Source organism: Dermacentor variabilis, chromosome 3, assembly GCF_050947875.1.
Source record: "Dermacentor variabilis isolate Ectoservices chromosome 3, ASM5094787v1, whole genome shotgun sequence".
Taxonomy (NCBI): Eukaryota; Metazoa; Arthropoda; class Arachnida; order Ixodida; family Ixodidae; genus Dermacentor; species Dermacentor variabilis.
This window is the reverse complement of record NC_134570.1, coordinates 142,852,383-142,872,202: the sequence shown is the minus strand read 5'-3', so window position 1 is coordinate 142,872,202 and position 19,820 is coordinate 142,852,383. Positions and strand designations below refer to the sequence as shown.

Sequence of the window (19,820 nt, the reverse complement as noted above, 5' to 3'; positions counted from 1 at the left end):
TCACCCTATGCCGGCTGCGCTGCACGGCACCTTTTTTTTTGGCTGCTCCTGCTCAATCACGCGCAGTCTTAGTGCGGACTCGTTTACTTAATTAAAATGATTGCGAACAATCTCTAGAAGACTCCATCGAATCTTTGCCACGTGCAGTTTGATAAAGCAGATGAAAAACGCACTGTAAATGAGGAAATGTTTATTTTGCCCTATATAAATGCTCATTCGAGAATTTTGTGTGTTTATCCAACGTTGTGGCACCAGGTAAGCAGCAGTAGCTCCCATACGAAGCTCCACCGAACGACATCAATACTGAAAAAAAGTAAATTAAGAACATACGTCAGTTTGGTATTTCTACTTCAAGGAATAGTGCTTGCAGAGGGGGAAAGGTGCGGAAGTGGCGAATGGGCAATATTACAAACAAAAGTAATTCGCTTTTACATACATGGCGTCGAAAATACCAAACTCCCATTCCAAGCCGCACTATAAATTATGAAGAAAACGTCTGATTTCTAAGCATTCCCCAATTCCCCGGTATTATTTCCCACATATTAGGAACTGCGTATTTCCAAAACAACTTTTTCATCAGACGACACGATTGCGCGCTACACAGACAGAGGTGGTAACAACAAAGACTCTCACAGCCAGACCATGCTAGACGCCCGCTGAATGAATTCTACTCGCACTGAAGAGAAGTGCGTATTAACGCGACAGCGTTAAGGAGCTGGTGTCGCAAAAAAGGTGGTGTCGTTGGCGTCGGCCGTGAGCGATAAATCCGGGAGGCACTTTAGGAATAGAAAAGAATTTGCAAGATGGGCTGGGCGAGAATCGAACCATGGTCACCAGAGTGTGAGACTGAGACGAGTTTAGCCACGAGTTCGATGTTTAAAAGCGGTACAAAAGCGCCTCTAGTGAATGCGGTGTTGCCTTAGAAACGTGCCGTAGAATATAATAATATTTGGGGTTTCACGCGTCAAAACTACTTTCTTATTATGAGGCACGCCGTAGTGGAGGACTCCGGAAATTTTGACCACTTGGGGTTCTTTAACGTGCACCTAAACACACGGGTGTTTTCGCATTTCGCCCCCATCGAAATGCGGCCGCCGCGGACGGGATTCGATCCCGCGACCTCGTGCTCAGCAGCCCAACACCATAGCCACTGAGCAACCACGGCGGGTGTGCCGTAGAAGGTATACTGCGGTGTATATCGGTAATTATGAGCATGTAACTTATAGAAGTCGCAGTTACACCAGTAGCGAAGTACGTTTCCGCTACATTTCTTCTGCGCTCTGCGCACACGCAGAGCCATCTTACGGCAAACACAGAAGATCCCCCTCCTGGCAATGTGAGGCGCTGCCTCGACACGTGGCGCGCCACTCACCCGCTTCTCCCCTTCGGGTGTGCGGGGACCGGTGCGACGTTTCCCACTACCCTTCCGTTTAATAAGTTTTCTCCCTCTCTCCCCTTCCAACTTCACTCGCCACTCCCACGCTCGCGTTTTGGCGACGTGGCTCCTTTTTCCGCTTACAGCGCGATTCCTAGGTGCAGCGTCCGATGCGGGACTCCTCTGACGTGATCGCTGTGCCGTAGCGCGTCTGGTGGGAAAGCGTCCCCTGCGATGCCTGCCGAGCTGCTTCCGAGGAGTCATACGTCTGCGTGGTGCTCCCAAGCGAGATAGAGGACGATCCCATCGGGGCGTCAGCCCCATGATCCCGTCGGCCTTCATGGCGCGTCGCGGCCCGGCTTTCCGTGCCGATCCCGGCGTTTGGCTCGCGTAAATCGTTTCTCCCTCCGAGACACTGAGTTCTTTGGTCCGTTCACCTTGCTCAGGCGCACGTTTCGTTGCCGCACCGAAAGCTGCGTTGCTCGGCGCTCACCGCGTGATCGGTGGGTGCAAAGCCCGATGCAGGGCGCCTCATAAGTGATCGCTGCGCCGTAGCGCAATGTCTTATACCCCTTAGCGGGTCGACAGGAGCGCTATGCGTTACACTCTTGAAGGCGAAGCTTAAGCATCCTCCAATTTTTTTGCAAAGCCTGTTTTGTGTGTTCTGTCTGTGCTTTGTGTGTGCGTCTATGTTTCTCTTCACCTACCGTCTTCTTCGCGCTGATTAAAATTTTGCTGTTTTCAGTCGTTCAGAAGACAGAATTTTCGAGTTCTTGGTTCTTTAGCTTCTCAAGCGTTATCTTTTGAACATTTTTCGGGCGGAAGCAACATACTCCCGTGTTATCATTCTTGGAAATCGCTCGTCGTGTCTTCGACAAGCGTGAGTACCGAAAGAAGGTATTTGTTGCGGCGCTACATCAGTACAAGCCAATGTAACTGTCACCATGGCCGGCCTGCTTCTTTGCCAACTACGTGACAACGCCAGGCGCGGCGAGCGTGCCTCAAAAGTATCCCAAAAAGTAACGATATTGATTACAATAACTTTGCAAGTCTGAGAATGCGTCACGAACTTGTCCCAGTAAGATTCAGTACACGGGCAACTAAGTGTTGCACATGGCCGAGCTGCTTGTCGCTAACTGCGTCACAACGCCAGGCGCGGTCACTGTGCTCGAAACGTAACCCGCAACAGTTACGAAAGTAGTTACAGTCACGTTCTGGGTCAGAAAAAGCTCGAAAACTTGTCCCGCTAAAATTCAGCACACGGGAAACTGCGTCACATGGCCGAGGTGCTTTTAGCTAACTGTTAGATTTAGGCGCACGTTAAGGAACCCCAGGTGGTCGAAATTTCCGGAGTCCTCCACTACGGCGTGCCTCATTATCAGAAAGTGGTTTTAACAAGTAAAACACTATAATTCCAAAATAATTAGCTAACTGCGGCCCAAAGCCGGTTGCAGTGAGCGTGTCCAAGAACAACGGAAATAAGTTATGATAATGTTGGGGCTCATAGGAGGAGTCGCAAGCATTTCCCCAGTACGCGTATTTAACTTAAATTAACTACCCCAGGACTGCCGAGCTGTTTTTCGCAAACCACTTCACAACTTTTGGTTACCTGCCTTAAAAGCCAAAATTTCTTCAAAAGCGTTGCAAGTTGTAAAACAAAATTTCTCACCTTGCCCTAGTTCAATAGTACTACAGTGCTGTCGTGTCATAGTGCAGAAGACACGCAAGAATATGCCGGGAGCCCAACAAACCCGCTACACCCAAAAGAGACGGGTCGCCGAACAGGCGAACTTCACATGCGCAGCCGGTCTCGCTGTCTTCCTTGGCCTGTCTGACGCATGACACATGCATCTGTCGCGCCTGGCGCGCAGTTCGCTTGTTGCTAGGTGAAGCATGAAAAGTAAGTAGCAAATTAAAAATTCATTTAAACGCAGAACTTTTTAGTTGTTGCGGGAAAGAATTAAAAAAAGAATACGTTGGTCTGTACGTTCATTTCACATTCTTTTTTTTTCGATGCTCGCATCAACTGACGGATGCGATTAACACTTGGCGTGACGTGTTTCCTGTTGCCAGTTGTTGCCAAGTGTCCCCCCTTGTTGAATTTCTTTCTCTATAGTACGTTCCTGAGGATCATCGTGACTGGGACAGCACCTTGCCATACGTCACTTTCGCATACAGCTCATCCACGACACCGAATGTTTATCTCCATTTGACCTGCTGTTTCGGGACCAGCCAGTATTCCCTTTCGACACACCACTACCTGCTGTTGTACAAATTAGCACAAGTTATACCTGCGATGCTGCGGCTCAAGCCCATCTGGAATGTCAGGTAGCTCATGAGCGGCTCTCCGACTCGCAATTATTTCAAAAGGGCCGTACGACCACAGCCACCGATACCTCTGCTTTTGTCTGGAATCTCCTTTACTTTTCTGCTCTCCACCTCGTCGCGTAGATCATTCTGAAAATCTTTGATCACTTTACACCGGCTCTTTCAAGGTTTTACGGCAACTTAGCGACCTTAGTTATGAGATTGCGCCACTGAAACGGTCTCCACCTTCTCTCCAGTCATCTAGTGACGTCGTGTACGTGTTCTGGTTGAAACCGTACTTTTCCACCGCCTCCTTCTTGTGCAACTAGTCGCCGCCGAGACGCCGCTCCGCCACCCTGACACTTTAGATGTTACGGGCCACCTCCTTGGACTAACAAAGACGCGATCACCGCGACGTTGCGCGTGTTCAGCCGTGTCTCTAAGTAGTCCGTTTAGATTTCGCACTTAGGTTATATATATATATATATATATATATATATATATATATATATATATTCATAATCATATCATAAGCAGGCCACAAACACTGAGACCAATGACAACATAGGGGAAATTACTTATGCCTACTAAATGGAATAAAGAAACGCTAAATTAATGGAAATGAAAGTGGATGAAAAAAGAACTTGCCACAGGTGGGGAACCGTCACACAACCTTCGCATTTCGCGTGCCATGCTCTAGTAATTGAGCTACCGCGCCGCCATTTCCCCATCTACTTTCTTGGGTATCATGTTTTCTAGTACAACCTTGGGAGTGTTAGCCAGCGCCACCATTCACAGACATTGTTGGCGGATGTGGAACGTCTTTTCTACAGCAGGCGTCACGCGTCACGAGAACGTAATCTTCTTGGGTGAATATATATATATATATATATATATATATATATATATATATATATATATATATATACTGACACGTGTACTTGGTTATATCTTTCGAGTGACCGATTTGCACCGTCTACTAAATTTTACCGCTCACCGCGGGACGCGCCCGCATGTATCGGAGTTCGAGAGTTTCTCGAATGATATGGATGGTTCTATCTGCTGTCTGTTGTCTCCGAACCTCGTCTAATCTGTCTGCATGGACGACGCGAATTGCGTAGACCTTTCCAGAAAACACACGGGCGCCTCTGGAACCTTCGATGACTATTGTATAAATGCCGTCGCACTTGACCGGCAGATTAGATCTTCAACAATTGCCGACTGTCTACGCCGCTGTCGTTGTTCTGTGAGCGTAGCCTTCTATGAGGTTCGCCAAATAAAACGGTAGTTTCGGCATGCACAGTTTTCTGCTTTCTTCACCGTCCCTACTTCGGGACATATGGCAGTGGTGATAGTACGTTCATCTTACGAACGCCCTCGGGAATCAATGATCCAAGTCCGACACCCGAGGGCAACACCACCATTACCAAGGGCCAGCGAGCTTGGCGTAGGTTGCACGGACTGCTACCGGAGCACGGGCCTCATCCAGAGAAGACCACAGGAATCACGACCAAGTTAGCAAATCCAGTGGCTACCCCAGCGTCCCCCATCCTCCTGCAACAACCTCGGGAGCCACCAATCATTGGATCATCGGCTGAAGTCCCAGAAACCTGCCAGGGTACCTGTCAAGAAATCGCGACTTTCAACAGCTGGAACTCCAACGACAAGCTGCGGCGTGTATACTTCGCCTTTGAAGGCATCGCCACAGCGTGGTTTGAGAAGCGGGAGTCTACGCTGACAACATGGAACTGCGGATCTCTACGAGCACTGTGCTCAAGGGCCGAAGCTTTCATAGAAGCCTGAGTACATTTACCTAATGATTACATCATGAATTTCCCGGAGGAGATGACTCGCCTGCTCAGACACGCCCATCCCGATATGGCAGAAGAGAAAAAGTTCGCTTCTTGATGAGGTGCGTCAAGCAAGAGCTCTTCACCAGATTGATACGCAACCCGCCCAACACTTGATAAATTTGTTTCCGACAACACAACCATTTAGAAGGCGCTCGATATGCGGACAAGGCAATATAACCGCCAAAACTTCACTGATGTTCCAGCACTCGGTAGCGATGACAAGCGAAAGACCATCAGATCGGTCATTCGTGAGGAACTGCAGAATCTCTTTACAAGGTCGCAGCTTCAGGTGGTATTAATCGCCTACATCGTCAAAGAAGAGGTCCAGCGTTTACTTGGGGTTACTGATGTACAGCCGCCATTGGCACAGCCCCAGCCGGAAATGATGACTTACCGCACCGTCGCCGGCCGCAAGTTCCCCCCCAGAGTACGCGCCAAGGCTCCATGACGCCGCCATTTCCTCGACAGACACCGCCACCGCCGCCACTCCACCAACCTGTCGGCCAGCGAAACGCCGCCAGCTGCATCGTGACTGGCGACGAGGAAGCTGCAGGGCGTTCTTTATCTCATGCGGCGCTCGGCCAGCAGCGTGCATTTTCGTTGTCATCCGACGGGAACCGACCTTGCTCACCGAACGCACGCTTGAGTGGTCCACGCACGATCCACGGCGCAAGCGCTCCATCACGTGACATTCTTTTATATTTCGCGGGGTTTCTTTGCAACTCGGGAAAAAGGACTGCGTGAGACGTATTGTTAAGGATACAACTCGATTGGTGGTTTCTGAAGAAGCTTTACAAATCTGCGTATCATACTTGGGGTCCTAAGCCAATAGTTATTAAGTTGGGTAATTAACTTAATTACGGAGCTATGGGGAAACCAATTAATTATGATTTAATATGGGCTATTGCGAACAGTATGCGCTCGGTTCATTTCGCTTCCGACGAGTCTTTCATTTTAGAATTCTTGGCTCAAGTTATGTGGAACACCCTTTGTAGTTGACTCAGCGCCTGTCCTGCAACTTATTACCTTAGGTCGTCAACAATTTAGCACTGCCACACAATCACGAACGTTTAATAATTTGGCAAGCGCTCGATTCTAACGCTGTGCATACAGCCAGAAACATTCCATGTCGATATTGTTCAAGGAGTGAAAGTCGCACCTCAGAGCTGGTTACTTTTACTTCTGTGAAAAAGAAAGAAAAAGAAAAGGTGAAAAAAAGAAAGAAATAGAAGTGAAGAAGGTCAAACAGTAAAAAAAAAAGCTAAAGCGGTGGTGATACCATATTCTCATAAAGTGGCGCATAATCTTAAACACGTCGTCGTGAAATACAAAATTCCTGTGGTTTTTTCCGCACCGCAAAAACTTGCTACGTTGGCCTGCCTGATTGGTCCGGATGACTCTAAGAAAGTAGGGCGTTCTATTAAACATACGAACCCTTTTGTTAAGTGTGAAGAAGGGGCCGTATACCACATACCACTGAAGTATGGAAAAGAGTATATCGGCCAAACTGGCCGATGTAATAATGAACGCCTCTGGGAACGTAAGCTTTCATTGAAAAATGGATATGTTTCAAGCTTGCCGCTTCATTGCAAGGCCTGCGGGAATGAGAATAAACAAGTATGTCAAGCAAGGCTTCATGACACAACAGTCATGTTTAAAAATAAAGACTCTGTGGCGCGTGAATTCTTGGAGGCCAACGAGATTAAGAAAAGAGGCGACAACTGTTTCAGCTCCCCGTCTCCTAATATATACACGAGCGAAACCATGTTTTTACATAAGTTTTAAATTTAGATTAAGCGTGATTTCCTTCATATCTATCTTCAGTGTTCTCGCACGTGCGCATTAACATAGTCAGTGTCCCTCTTTTTTCATTCCCCTCTCCTCACGGCTATATAATCAGCCAGCTATGACTTCAATAAACAGTTGCAAATAGCGCCTTGTCCTGTCTGTATTCCTTCTTGTGTGTCGTCACTATTGGCGCTTCACCTATTGAAAACGAAATTAAAACGACTACAAGAAAAAACGCAGTATGGCCTGAAGGATGAAGCGTCAATTGCGAAAGCGAATTAGTAAGCAACCATAATAAATAAGGATAGTACTAATACCGGCCGTATAAAGTTGTAAACAACCGCTTACTAAATAAATTAACACACCATGCGTCTGCCCGCGCTGGCAGACATGCACGCATCACATTTGATGACCGCGGACACTCGCTGTCAAAACGCTGAAAGTGCGGCAGCAGCAACGAATGAAGGGACCTTCATGCGATCCATCGCTTCAACGAAAACTGAGTGCCTAGAACACAAAACAAGCAGAGCTACGAAGAGTCGGCCCAGCTAGACTCCCCTCCAAAGCAGATTGCTTTGAAGATGAAGCCCGCGCGACCGCGCGAGACTGGGCCATGCGCCGTTGTGGCCAGACCCCCTCCCCCCCCCCCCCCTTCTGGCTCCTTTGACGCTCGGAAAAACACTAACGTAGGACGTATTGAGAAAGCTCTTTCGGGAGTATTTCGTGCTGCGGAATGCTCTGCAATTTTATGATTTACACTTTCCGTCTAATTGTAATATTTGAGAAGTTGGTTAAATAATTAAGACTAAATATGTAATTAGACGAAATGCAAAAACTATTCGGAGTAGCTACAAGCGACGGCAAATAACATTACCTTGGTTCTGTCAATCTATGGACCATTCGCATATTTTTTATATTTGGCTCAAGTTAAGCGAAACGCTCTGTAGATATTTTATTTGCGAAGCGGACATAGCATTCCCGCAAAAAGAAGAAAAAGGTTATTGATATGCAAAAATATAACGTTTCTTTTTTTCTTTCTAGGCACCCTTAGCAGTACCATGCTACTGTCTCTGTGCCATGATGAGCGAGGCCATGCTACCTGGAAGGAAGCTGGAGTGGTTTTATCACTGGGTACCCTGTGAGGTTGGGACTACTGAATTCCTTAATTAAACGCAAATACAATGAAACCTTGGCGGAAATGGCGGGAGAGAATTACTTACGACCTTGGTCAGCACGTGATAGTATCATTATGGAAGATTAGGCTAGGTGCTTCGTGAATAACTTTCCTAGTGCAGTTTCAAATTATTTAAAATGTATAATAAATGCCAGCATCCTTTATTAAGGCAAAAACCTTCAGTGTCCCATGGGTCGAAAAAAGCGTTCTCTAGCGTTAAGGATAAATTCACCATTCGGCGGTATGGCAACAAAATTCAATGGCACCAAAGTTGATGGTTACGACCATTACTAGGAATAGAACCCAAAACCTTTTGTGTGAGTCAAACCCACGCCCATTGGTGAGAGTCGAACGCGCAACCTTTAGTCTTAATTAAGGCATAGTTCATTAGGCCTTTCGAACCCACGAGCTTTGGTGGGAGCCGATCAGCCATTGTGACACCAAAAGTGGTGGTGCCACCTACGACAATTAGTGGGACTGGAACCCACGACCACGGGTGGGAGTCGAACGCACCACCTTTGGTGGGCGAAAAAATCTAGTAGGAAGTAATGCATTCGAATGAGAATGTCAAAAAATTTAATGAATGTCTTGTGCGCGCGCAGGTTTTCGTGTTCATCCTCTTGGGCATGCTAAAGTGACTGCGAACTTTTTTACACGTCAATAACTGACTAAAATTGCGCACCAAGGGACAGACTTATTCGTAGCTTCCCAGGCATATGGAAATTCCAGAGCTGGGGCCAAATTCACACGCAGTTATTTCGCGATAACTGTATCGTAGTTAGGCTACGCGAATGCTATGGTTAATATTGAAGCTGATTGAAAAATTGCAGAGTTTAGCGCAGCAACTACGTTATAAATGTGTTGCCCTATTTCTTTAAGGAAGACTGCCCGATAAGTAGTTTCAGATTCTTGCCAGTGATATATGTGGATGAGAGGAGAATAACTAGCCCTTCTTGTGCCTACACAAAGTCCCCTTGTTTTGAAAACATAGCTGGCCAAGTGGACTGCCGGGAAATAAAAACGCTAAATACAGATGCAGTATCAGTGCCCAGGAAGAAACCACCACATGCTGGTCAGAATTATTCCGGAGTCACCTACTACAGCGTGTCTCACAATCAAAACACACTTTCGTTCGCCATACTACATAATTTAATACTACAAAACGGGCCGACAACTCACATTGGAGTAGGCACTTTTAAGTTTTTTGACAACTACTATGTGACCTGTGTTAATTCCTCTGACTGCGTTAGTGCGTAATGAGTGTGCGTCCACGTGATCACTTTTTTGCTCGCTGTTGGCCTTTATAATCGCCCGTTTGCCTCCCCAGTGCGTGTTAGCCACTACCAGATAATTTTCTGGTTAAGAACCCCGCCTTCTCTTTCTTTTTTTTCTCTCTCCTCTCCTTCAGTAGTGTGAAAGCAGTGTGTAATTCATATCTTCTCATTAAATATCTGCGAAAGAGTATCCATTGTTTTCACTCTGCTGTGTACTGTAGGGAAATGACGATATTTTATTGCGTTCCAACTATTTAATTTTGTCCTTAGTCACAAACAAAGATGCGTTGCTTTCCTCAGGAAGCATCGGCCCCTATGTGTCCTGCCAAAGTGTGCAGCCATGCAAACCACCACCATAGGGCACGGCGTTTCCGGAGAAGTGCCCTTCAAGACCTTGGAAGATTCATTCAGCTGGCGCTACCTGGCGGCGACAGATTGCTCGACAGCTTGTACACCGCAACAAAGGGAGCCGTGGGCCTGCGAAAGGCAAAATCAATTGACTAAAACTGCGACCCAGAGCGAGTGTTTCTGTCAATGTCTGTGTTAATTACGTTTTCCTCAAAAGATACATATCCACACCGCTCAAGAACCAATCAGGTGCGGTTCCTATGACGCATGATTATAGCTTATCAAAGACCCAGGGCTGAATTAAAAGTTTTACACTTTCATTGGCCCGGCCTGTTTGCCATTGGCCGGCCGGGTTCCCTAGTAGGCCCATCATCAAAACTACCAGGAAGGTGCTTTTAAAGGCCAACTGCAACAAAACATAACTTGGGCTACATTGCATATAACTGCTTAGCATGTACTACCAATGTTCTCTTGGCAACGCCGCAGGACTGAAAATAGTCTGACTTTCTTATTAGCCGCCTATAAATAGCGCTAAGCAGACGATGGAAGTTCCAGAACCGTACACGAATGCTGATAGTTCGTTGCGCTTATGCGCCCAAGCACGTCGCAAACTCAACATTTGCAAGGTGATGGGTGTATCCCTCGGCGCGCTTTCTCGTTGAGCACTTGACTTTAGCTGTTGCAAAAACGCCTAACGTTGCATGGCCGTCGTGTGCCTGAACACGTAGTGGAATACGAGTGATGGTTGGGCAGCACACAAGGTTGCAAAGAGGAAAGCCGAACATATCTTTCCTATCGCAGCTCTCCCGGTGCAAGTGTGTAGCAGACGACGCTACCCCTGTACTTCAAACCGGCGTCGGACATTGCACGCTTAAAATCCGACGTGTTACCTTCGCCAATTCTTCGCAAAATCGCGTCAGCCGTCTCATCAGGCACACGAGGCCAGTCTCCTACAGAAAAAAAAAATAGACGTGATTTCACTCACGAGCCGCTAAATGCTTACAGTACTCGTCTGCTGTTCATAACAAGGCCATCGCGTAAGCGCGGTCAAAATAACCCGGTTGAGTCCCAGCATATCACGTAATGAACATGCGAAATCAGAGGAAGCGCACATAAAATCAAGCGCATGAATAGTTTATAGTTCGTATTCTGCACGTTCGCTGCTATATTAACTTTACTATAAAACCAATATATGCCCTAAACTAGGTATAAATACGAGAAACAGCAGTCATTTCTTAGCAGGTGCCATGAAACGGCGCGCCGCTGAATGCCGCCATTCTGTAACTGTTTCGGCAGGAAATCGAGCGATGTGTTTGCATCAATGCGCCATGGATGGTGCCAGCAGGTATACAATACATAGGACAGCGGGGTTTTGTGAGAGAATGCCTTAACATACCGTCTCACTACCCAGTGTCCGATGCATCGGACAAATCACCACATCGGGGTCTCAGGAGGTCAAAGATATATATATATATATATATATATATATATATATATATATATATATATATATATATATATATATATATATATATATATATATTAGAAAGAGAGAGGGAGAGAGGAAAGCTTGCCCCCAAGTAAAGAAATTGTTCGTACGCCACTGGTTTGTAGGGAACAGCCTTTGATGCCAAGTGCTTGATGAGGACCAATACGAATTGAGATCGCTATCTGAAAACGTTTTCACAAAATTTTTGCAAAAACGTTGTAGCCAACGCTTGGCAATGTAACTGATCTATAACCCTCAACAGAACGTAAGCATTCTTTGTCCGTGTTTTAGGTATGAACAGTGTGTGGCTATTTGTAAAGTAATGCGGTAAAACCTCTAATTCAAAAGGCAGTGAAACTATCTTCACTAAAACTGGCGTAAAATTCAAATAATCTTTTTATAAAATTCACATGAAATTCCATCAGGACGGGGAGTTTATAACATGGGTAACTGATTAACAGCAACCTTTGCATCATGTTTATTAAAAGGACCATTGTTGCTGAACCGTCTTCGTCCCTTAGAGTTCTTACGTATGTAAAGTACTGCAGAAGCATGGTATACTGGGCCCCAGAAACATCAGTGAAGAGCATCACATTGAGGCACGTTATATATTTATTTGTTTATTTGTTTATTTATTTATTTATTAAACTGTCAGCACAAACCAAGAAAGGAGTTGAGGTTACACATCGGTCATCAAACTAAACATAGTAGATGTTTAAGCAATTCAATAGAAAGCAATCAGGATAGCAAGGCACAGCCTATAAGCATATAAACAAATATGAAGCAATAAAGAACATGAGTTACAAATAACAAGTTATAGAACTATATGGGTTAAGCGAAAAAGTAATGCGCCAAAACAACTGCAACCGATAAACAGCTAACGATAAAACGTATTGTAAACCGTTTACAAATAAATGGTAGCAGACTCTACAAAAGATTCTAAATCAGTCCATTCTTCTACATCATGTGGCAAGTTGTTCCAATCGTCTATGCTTCGAACCAGGAATGAATTTTTGAATGATTCTGTTCTATAATTAAGTGGTTTAATATGTTTTGAATGCTTTGTTCAGGGGTTACCAGGTCTCTCTAACGTGACGTGTTTTACTAAGTCTACTTTATTATCTCCGCTTCATACGTGAAAAAAGAATTAGCCCGTTAAGCTGCATATTCTGCTTGACAGTCATGAGGCCAACTCCATTTCTAAGTTCGGTGATGGACTGGGTTCTACTGTATGCGTTAAATATATACCTCAGGGCCCTGTTGTGTATGCGCTCACATTATAGTGCGTTTTTTTTTCTGCACGGCTCCCAAACATGACTTGTATAAGTCTGTACACGAAGTACAGTTATCGCTCGTGCCAGCTACTAATGCGTCTTTCTAATACATGTAGGTAATAACTTTCGCAGAAGCGTAGCGGTGTTCAACAATCAAAACTCGACGTGTCGGCTTCTCAGACAGAAACGCGCAGCTATTAAGTGACCGAAAGCGGGCGCCTCTATAGCGCAGTGCACCAAACTTACGCAATTCGAATTTCACGTTTCCAGTGTCATCAGCGTCCGTTCCTAGAGCTTTGCTTTAAAGCACGTAAAGGCTACAAAACTTTTCAGCAATTTCTTCTTCTCATATGTTTTGTGTGTGTGTGTGTGTGTGTGTGTGTGCGTGTGTGTGTGTGTGTGTGTGTGTGTGTGTGTGTGTGTGAAAAGGATTTAATAGAACAAAGCTCAATGGCAATGGATCTGATTCAGTGCTTAAAAAGCTCCCATACAGCGAACATAGGCAAATCAAGAGAGGTGCAATTTTTCGAAGCAACTTGTTTTTCTTACTTGCCATTTATGATCATCGTCATCATCATCATCCTGGTTACGCCCTCTACAGGGCAAGAACCTCTCCCATACTTCTCCAATTACACCAGTCATGTACCAATTGTGGCCATGTTGTCCCTGCAAACTTCTTAATCTAATCCGCCAACCTAACTTTCTGCCGCCGCCTGCTACGCTTCCCTACTCTTGGAATCGCGTCCGTAACCCTAAATGATCATCGGTCATCTTCCCTCCTGTATATGTCCTGCCCATGCCCCCTCCCCATTTCTTTTTCTTGCTTTCAACTAAGATGTCATTAACTCGCGTTTGTTCCCTCATCCAATCTGCTCTTTTCTTATCCTTTAACGTAACACCCATCATCCTTATTTCGATAGCTTGCTGCGTCGTCCTGATTTTAAGTAAAGCCCTTTTCGTAAGCCTCCAGGTTTCTGCCTCGTAGGTGAGTACTGCTAAGACACAGCTATAATACACTTTTCTCTTGAGGAGTAATGACAATCTGCTGTTCATGATATCAGAACGCCTGCCGAACGCACCCCAGCCCGTTCTTATTCTTCTGGTTATTTCGGTCTCATCATCCGGATCCGCGGTCACTACCTGCACTAAGTAGATGTATCCCTTACCACTTCCAGTGGCTCTATACCTATCGTGAGCTGCTGTTCTCTTCAGAGACTGTTAAACATTACTTTAGTTTTCTGCAGATTAATCTTTAGACCCACCCTTCTGCGTTGCCACTCCAGATCAGTGAGCATGCATTGCAGTTGGTCGCCTGAGTTACTAAGCAAGGCAATATCATCAGAAATTCGTAAGTTACTAAGGTATCCCCCATTAACACTTATCCCCAATTCTTCCCAATCCAGGCCTCTGAATACCTTCTGTAAACACGCTGTGAATAGCATTGGAGAGATCGTATCTTCCTGCCTGACGGCTTTTTTTATTGGGATTTTGTTGCTTTCTTTATGGAGGACTACGGTGGCTGTAGAGCCGCTATAGATACCTTTCAGTATTTTTACATACGGCTCGTCTACACGCTGGTTCCGTAATGCCTCCATAACTGCTGAGGTTTCGACAGAATCAAACGCTTTCTCGTAATCAATGAAAGCTATATATAAGGGTTGGTTATATTCCGCACATTTCTCTATCACCTGATTGATAGTGTGAATATGGTCTATAGTTGAGTAGCCTTTACGCAATCCTGCCTGGTCCTTTGGTTAACAGAAGTCTAAGGTGTTCCTGATTCTATTTGCGATTACCTTAGTAAATACATTGCAGGCAACGGACAGTAAGCTGATCGATCTATAATTTTTCAAGTGTTTGTCATCCCCTTTCTTACGGATTAGGATTAAGTTGGCGTTATTCCAAGATTCCGGCACACTAGAGGTCATGAAGCGTTGCGTATACAGGGTGGCCAGTTTTTCTAGAAGAATCTGCACACCAGCCTTCAACAAATGTGCTCTTACGTGCTCCTCCCCAGCTGCCTTACCCCTTTGCATAGCTCCCAAGGCTTTCTTTACTTCTTCCGGCGTTACTTGGGGGATTTCAAATTCCTCTTAACTATTCTCTCTTCCATTATCGTCGTGGGCGCCACTGGCACGGTATAAATCTCTATAGATCTTCTGAGCCACTTGAACTATCTCTTCCATATTAGTAATGAAATATATTGCCGGCTTTGTCTCTTAACGCATACATCTGATTCTTGCCTATTCCGAGCTTGTTCTTCACTGTTTTTAGGCTTTCTCCGTTCCTGAGAGGATGTTCAATTCTATCTATATTATACTTCCTTATGTCAGCTGTCTTGCGCTTGTTGATTAACTTCGAAAATTCGGCCAGTTCTTTTCTAGCTATAGGGTTACAGGCTTCCATACATTTGCGTTTCTTAATCAGATCTTTCCTTTCCTGCGATAGCTTAGTGGTATCCTGTCTAACGAAGTTACTACCGACTTCTATCGCACACTCCTTAATGGTGCCCGTAAGCGTGTCATTCATTGCTTCAACACTACGGTCCTCTTCCTGAGTTAAAGCCGAATATCTGTTCTGTAGCTTGATCCGGAACTCCTCTATTTTCCCTCTTACCGTTAACTCATTGATCGCCTTCTTATGCACCAGTTTCTTCCATTCCTTCCTCAAGGCTAGGCTAATTCGAGTTCTTACCATTCTATGGTCACTGCAGCGCACATTGCCGAGCACGTCCACATTTTTTAATGATGCCAGGGTTAGCGCCGAGTGTGAAGACTATTTCATTTCTTGTCTCGCTATACGGGCACCTCCACGTCCACTTTCTGCAATCTCTACCGATAACTCTCCCCTGCTATTTCTTGAAGCTAGGTCATATTCCCCTATTGACTTGTCTCGAGCCCGCTTCTTGCCTACCCTGGCAGTGAAGTAGCCCATCATTATAGTGCATATCGTTTTGATTTTACCCATCGCTGATTCCACGTCTTCATACTCGGTTTCGACTTCCTGGTCATCATGACCGGATGTAGGGGCGTAGGCTTGTACGACCTTTAATTTGTACCTCTTATTAAGTTTCACAACAAGACTTGCCCCCCTCTTGGTAATGCCATGGAATTCCTCTATGTTACCAGCTATATCCTTATTATTCAGGAATCGACTCCTCGTTCTCGTCTCTCCGCTAAGCCACGGTACACAGGACGTGCCCGCGTTTTAGCACTGTATATGCTTTTGTCCTGCTGGCCTCTCTGAGCCCTATTATATCCCATTTACTTACTACCCGCTAATTATTCCAACAGCACTGCTAGACTCGCCTCAGAAAATAACGTTCTAGCGTTAAACGTTGACAGGTTCAGATTCCAATGGCGGCCTGTCCGGGCCCAGGGACTCTTAGCACCCTCTGCTGCGTCCGAGGTCTGACCACCGCCGTGGTCCGTTGCTTCTTAGCTGCTGGGGATTTGGGGCCGCGATTTGATTGTTGTATTCATATTGCAGGTTGTGGCCAAGTACTGCACCAGGGGGGCCAGTCTTGCTCTAGTGAGGGAGTGCATTCCAGGTTCACCGCGATCACAGGCCATCTTCTTTTTGTGGTGCAATCATGTGCCGGATGGTACGCTGATTCTAAATAAAATCTTTCTTGTGAGTCCTTTGAAATACATCTCCCCACATATAAATTCCTCGTGCCAACATCCAGTAGCTCTTTAAGATTCTCGCCAAGTGTTATGTACAGTGATTACTTTCATATGATGGGCACACTTCCACAACAGTGAATTGGCGAAGAGAGCGGTGTATATCATGCCCAGCACCAATTCCCCACAGCTGGTATGGGCCGCGTACACTCAGGTCAACAACAACTCCAACTCCATATGACCGCCGCGTTTTGGTGATGATAATTATTTCATTGCAATGGCACATACTCAAGAGAATGAATCGGCCACGAAGCGTGTCGCCATGGTGGTAATGACGATGGTGATGACGTCCATACAACAGCTCATGTCTTAGGAGTGAGTGGTGCGATGGGGTTTGCCCACAAGCGGAGATTGGAGAAGGAGTTGCCGCTACATGTTGGGACAAAGCCGACTATTTCTTTCAGATGATCTCCACGTTTTATGATTTCCATGCTGTGGCACATACCCACGTGTGTAGTTATAAGAAACCGTACATAATTACACTGCATTCACACAGCACGGGAAAGCAGCACTCGTGGTCGAACGGCTTGCTCTAGATGCTTCGCACATCGCACCTTGTTTTTGTCTTGGCAAGCATCCTTCGCCGTAGCGTACTTCCGAGGCCAACCGCACAATACGGTAGGCACCGGGTGAGCGCCCTCGATCACCATCTCTCTCGCTTCGTAGACGACTGTCGCCACAACCACCACAACCGCCGCCGCCGCGTAACGTCAGCGACGCATCAGCATCAGCGCCGCTCGTTCACCTTTCGATCCACCGCTCGCTCGTAGAAGGTAACGTGGCTTTCTTTTTTGTACCACTCGACTAGTCGCCGCGTTTTTTCAACGCTATCACGAAACGAGCCACTTAAGGGCTCCGCCTTAATAAGCCATTATAATATTGGCGCATTGTGCAGTCTGGGAGAGCGACAGCACAAGCGTGGGCCAATTTTCTTTAAGCCACTGACGATGTAGAGACAGAGTAAACTTATATTGTTGGACAAGCGAAATGCTCATCCTCCTTGGTGGGCAGTCTACTCTTTCCAGGAAACCGGGGGCAGTAACACTTCTTCGACGACTTGGTTGATATACATGGAAACCGTGATTACGTGCAGCTGTATGTCATGTCTGTGCGTGGAGCGCATAATTAGCCGCACGGCGAACGCGACCTGGACGTGAGTGACGTCACTGTATTGAAACCATTGTAGCGCAAAGAAAAGCGGGCAAAGAAGATGACAGACACCACCGACAGCACTGGAGCCTGGTCATCTTCCAGGCTGGATTCATCAGTGCTATCTGGTCCGTCCCACTTCAAAACACAACAGGAAATTTCAGTCTGTCGTATTTTGGGATGTTGTTTCTCTTGTCTGTCATTCTGCTGTCTCTGTCGTTCTGTTGTCTGACGATCTGTTGTCTGACGTTCTGTTGTCCGTAGTGTGACGTCCTGTAGTCGAAAGTTGTGTAGAGCTTGATCAATATTTCACTAAAAATTGAGAGACCTCTTTAAGGTTATGTAAATTTGTTAGCAGAAAAAGAAAAATATGAAAGTAAAAACTTTAACACCGCGGATTCGAACTTGAGACCCGAGGATCCCAAGCCCAGCAACTTACCACTGCGCCACGCTGATTTTTTTTCTTGCATGGTATTTATTATAGCAGCATTCAACCCGACATTCACCAGTTCTGCATAGTCAGAGAACGGAGGGCATAGTGAAAGTCATACCAGAAAAGGCAGCGTTCTTACTGTCAGTAGAAACGTTGGTTTCACTTTAGAAGGGTGGTAAGCATAAGCACCTCACCAAAACAGGGTACAAGTCCGGTTATATATTGAGTCCATCATAAACATGTTTTAGCTGTATGGTTATTTGGATAAAATGTACCCCTGTGGGTACCACCGTTTCAGCTTTTCGGGCCATCATTCTGTGCATTCCCATGAGAAAAAACATATCGAAAGGTCCACTATTATCAGAGGTTGGCAGCAGGTATTGCACAGTATGAGCGTTAATCTCAAAATCTTTCTTTAAAGTCCGTTGGAGGACATTCCAAAATATGATGGCATTGGTGCAGCCAATAAAACAATGTAGAATTGTCTCTGGTACATCACAAAGGCGACAGTTAACAAAAGAGACAAAGATACCCTTTTTTTGTAGCCTAGTTTTTACCGGTATGGTTTCACTATGAAGGTTATGAAAGAATGTTTTGCAGCAAGGGGATAAATACATTTTGCGAACTCGCTTTAGTACATCGTGGCCTGGCCATTTAATGTAAAGTGACCGGTAAGATGGAGGCGGAAATAGCATGGACAGTAAATCTTTGTACAAGCTCTTGCGCGACGGAGAGTGCAAGTATTCAGTGGAAAACCGAACTATGACGAAACGAACTGCCAAGTAAACTTCTTGCATGAAACCCCCCTGGCATAAACGCGAAGAAATATTTGAAGAAATAAGTAAATCAGGTAACGCATTTACAAGTGCGACTTGCATGTATGACCAAATTCTAGGATTGGAAGCATCGCAAAAAAAGAAGAAACGAGACACTATTTGCCGCACATACACTTGTACTAAGCCCAGCCCACCTTGCCTAACAGGCTTAAAAATATTGTCTCGCCTCATCGGCTCAAAAGGTAAAGATCATACAAAGGTTGCGAATATGCGGTGAAAGCGTTGGATGTATAGCCTAGCATAATGAATTACTTGCAATACATAGAAAATTTTTGTTGCCAAGACCATATTGCAGGCTTCGGCTTTTCGAAAAATAGAAAGTTGTTGTGGAACGAATTTCTCGGCGTAACATTGTAGGGTCGAAACCCGTTCTTTCCAATAGTGTGCGCTTAATTTATATGCGTCTAGCGGCACGCCAAGATACTTTGGCGGGACATCAGTCCACTGAACGCCTGAAAACTGTTCTGGTGTATAGCACCATGAGCCAAACCATACTCCTAAACTTTTTTAGGAGTTCATTCCTGCTCCTGATACGCTGCCAAATTCTTACATTGTCGATGCTACCTTTTCAACACTGGACTTATCCGTGCAGAAGAACGCTAGATCACCTGCATAAGCTAAGACATTTCTCGACTGAATTACACATAAGCATAGCGGTTTCAGGTAAAGGGCGATTAGTAGTGGGGAACTCGGGCATCCTCGCTTTAATGATGAGGAAATAGAAACGGGTTTGTAAAATTGGCCATTCATAAATAAACGAGTAGTACAACAGGTGTAGCACATATTAAGGCCTTAAAGCACAATGGAACCAACATTGGCATGCTCCAGAAGAAAAAA

General features: G+C 45.6%; 1 protein-coding gene across 2 annotated transcripts in view; it reads left to right on the top strand.

Moving 5' to 3' along the window:
• The window catches only part of LOC142576352 (uncharacterized), a 48,807-nt gene extending 38,501 nt beyond the window's left edge, over nucleotides 1–10,306 (top strand). For both annotated transcript variants that reach the window (XM_075686451.1, XM_075686452.1), the window contains exons 3-4: nucleotides 8,365–8,466; nucleotides 10,072–10,306. In XM_075686451.1, coding sequence (XP_075542566.1) covers nucleotides 8,365–8,466; nucleotides 10,072–10,275 — 306 coding nt within the window. In that variant the 3' untranslated portion in view covers nucleotides 10,276–10,306. The remainder of the gene's footprint in view (nucleotides 1–8,364; nucleotides 8,467–10,071) is intronic.
• Nucleotides 10,307–19,820: the final 9,514 nt, after the last annotated feature.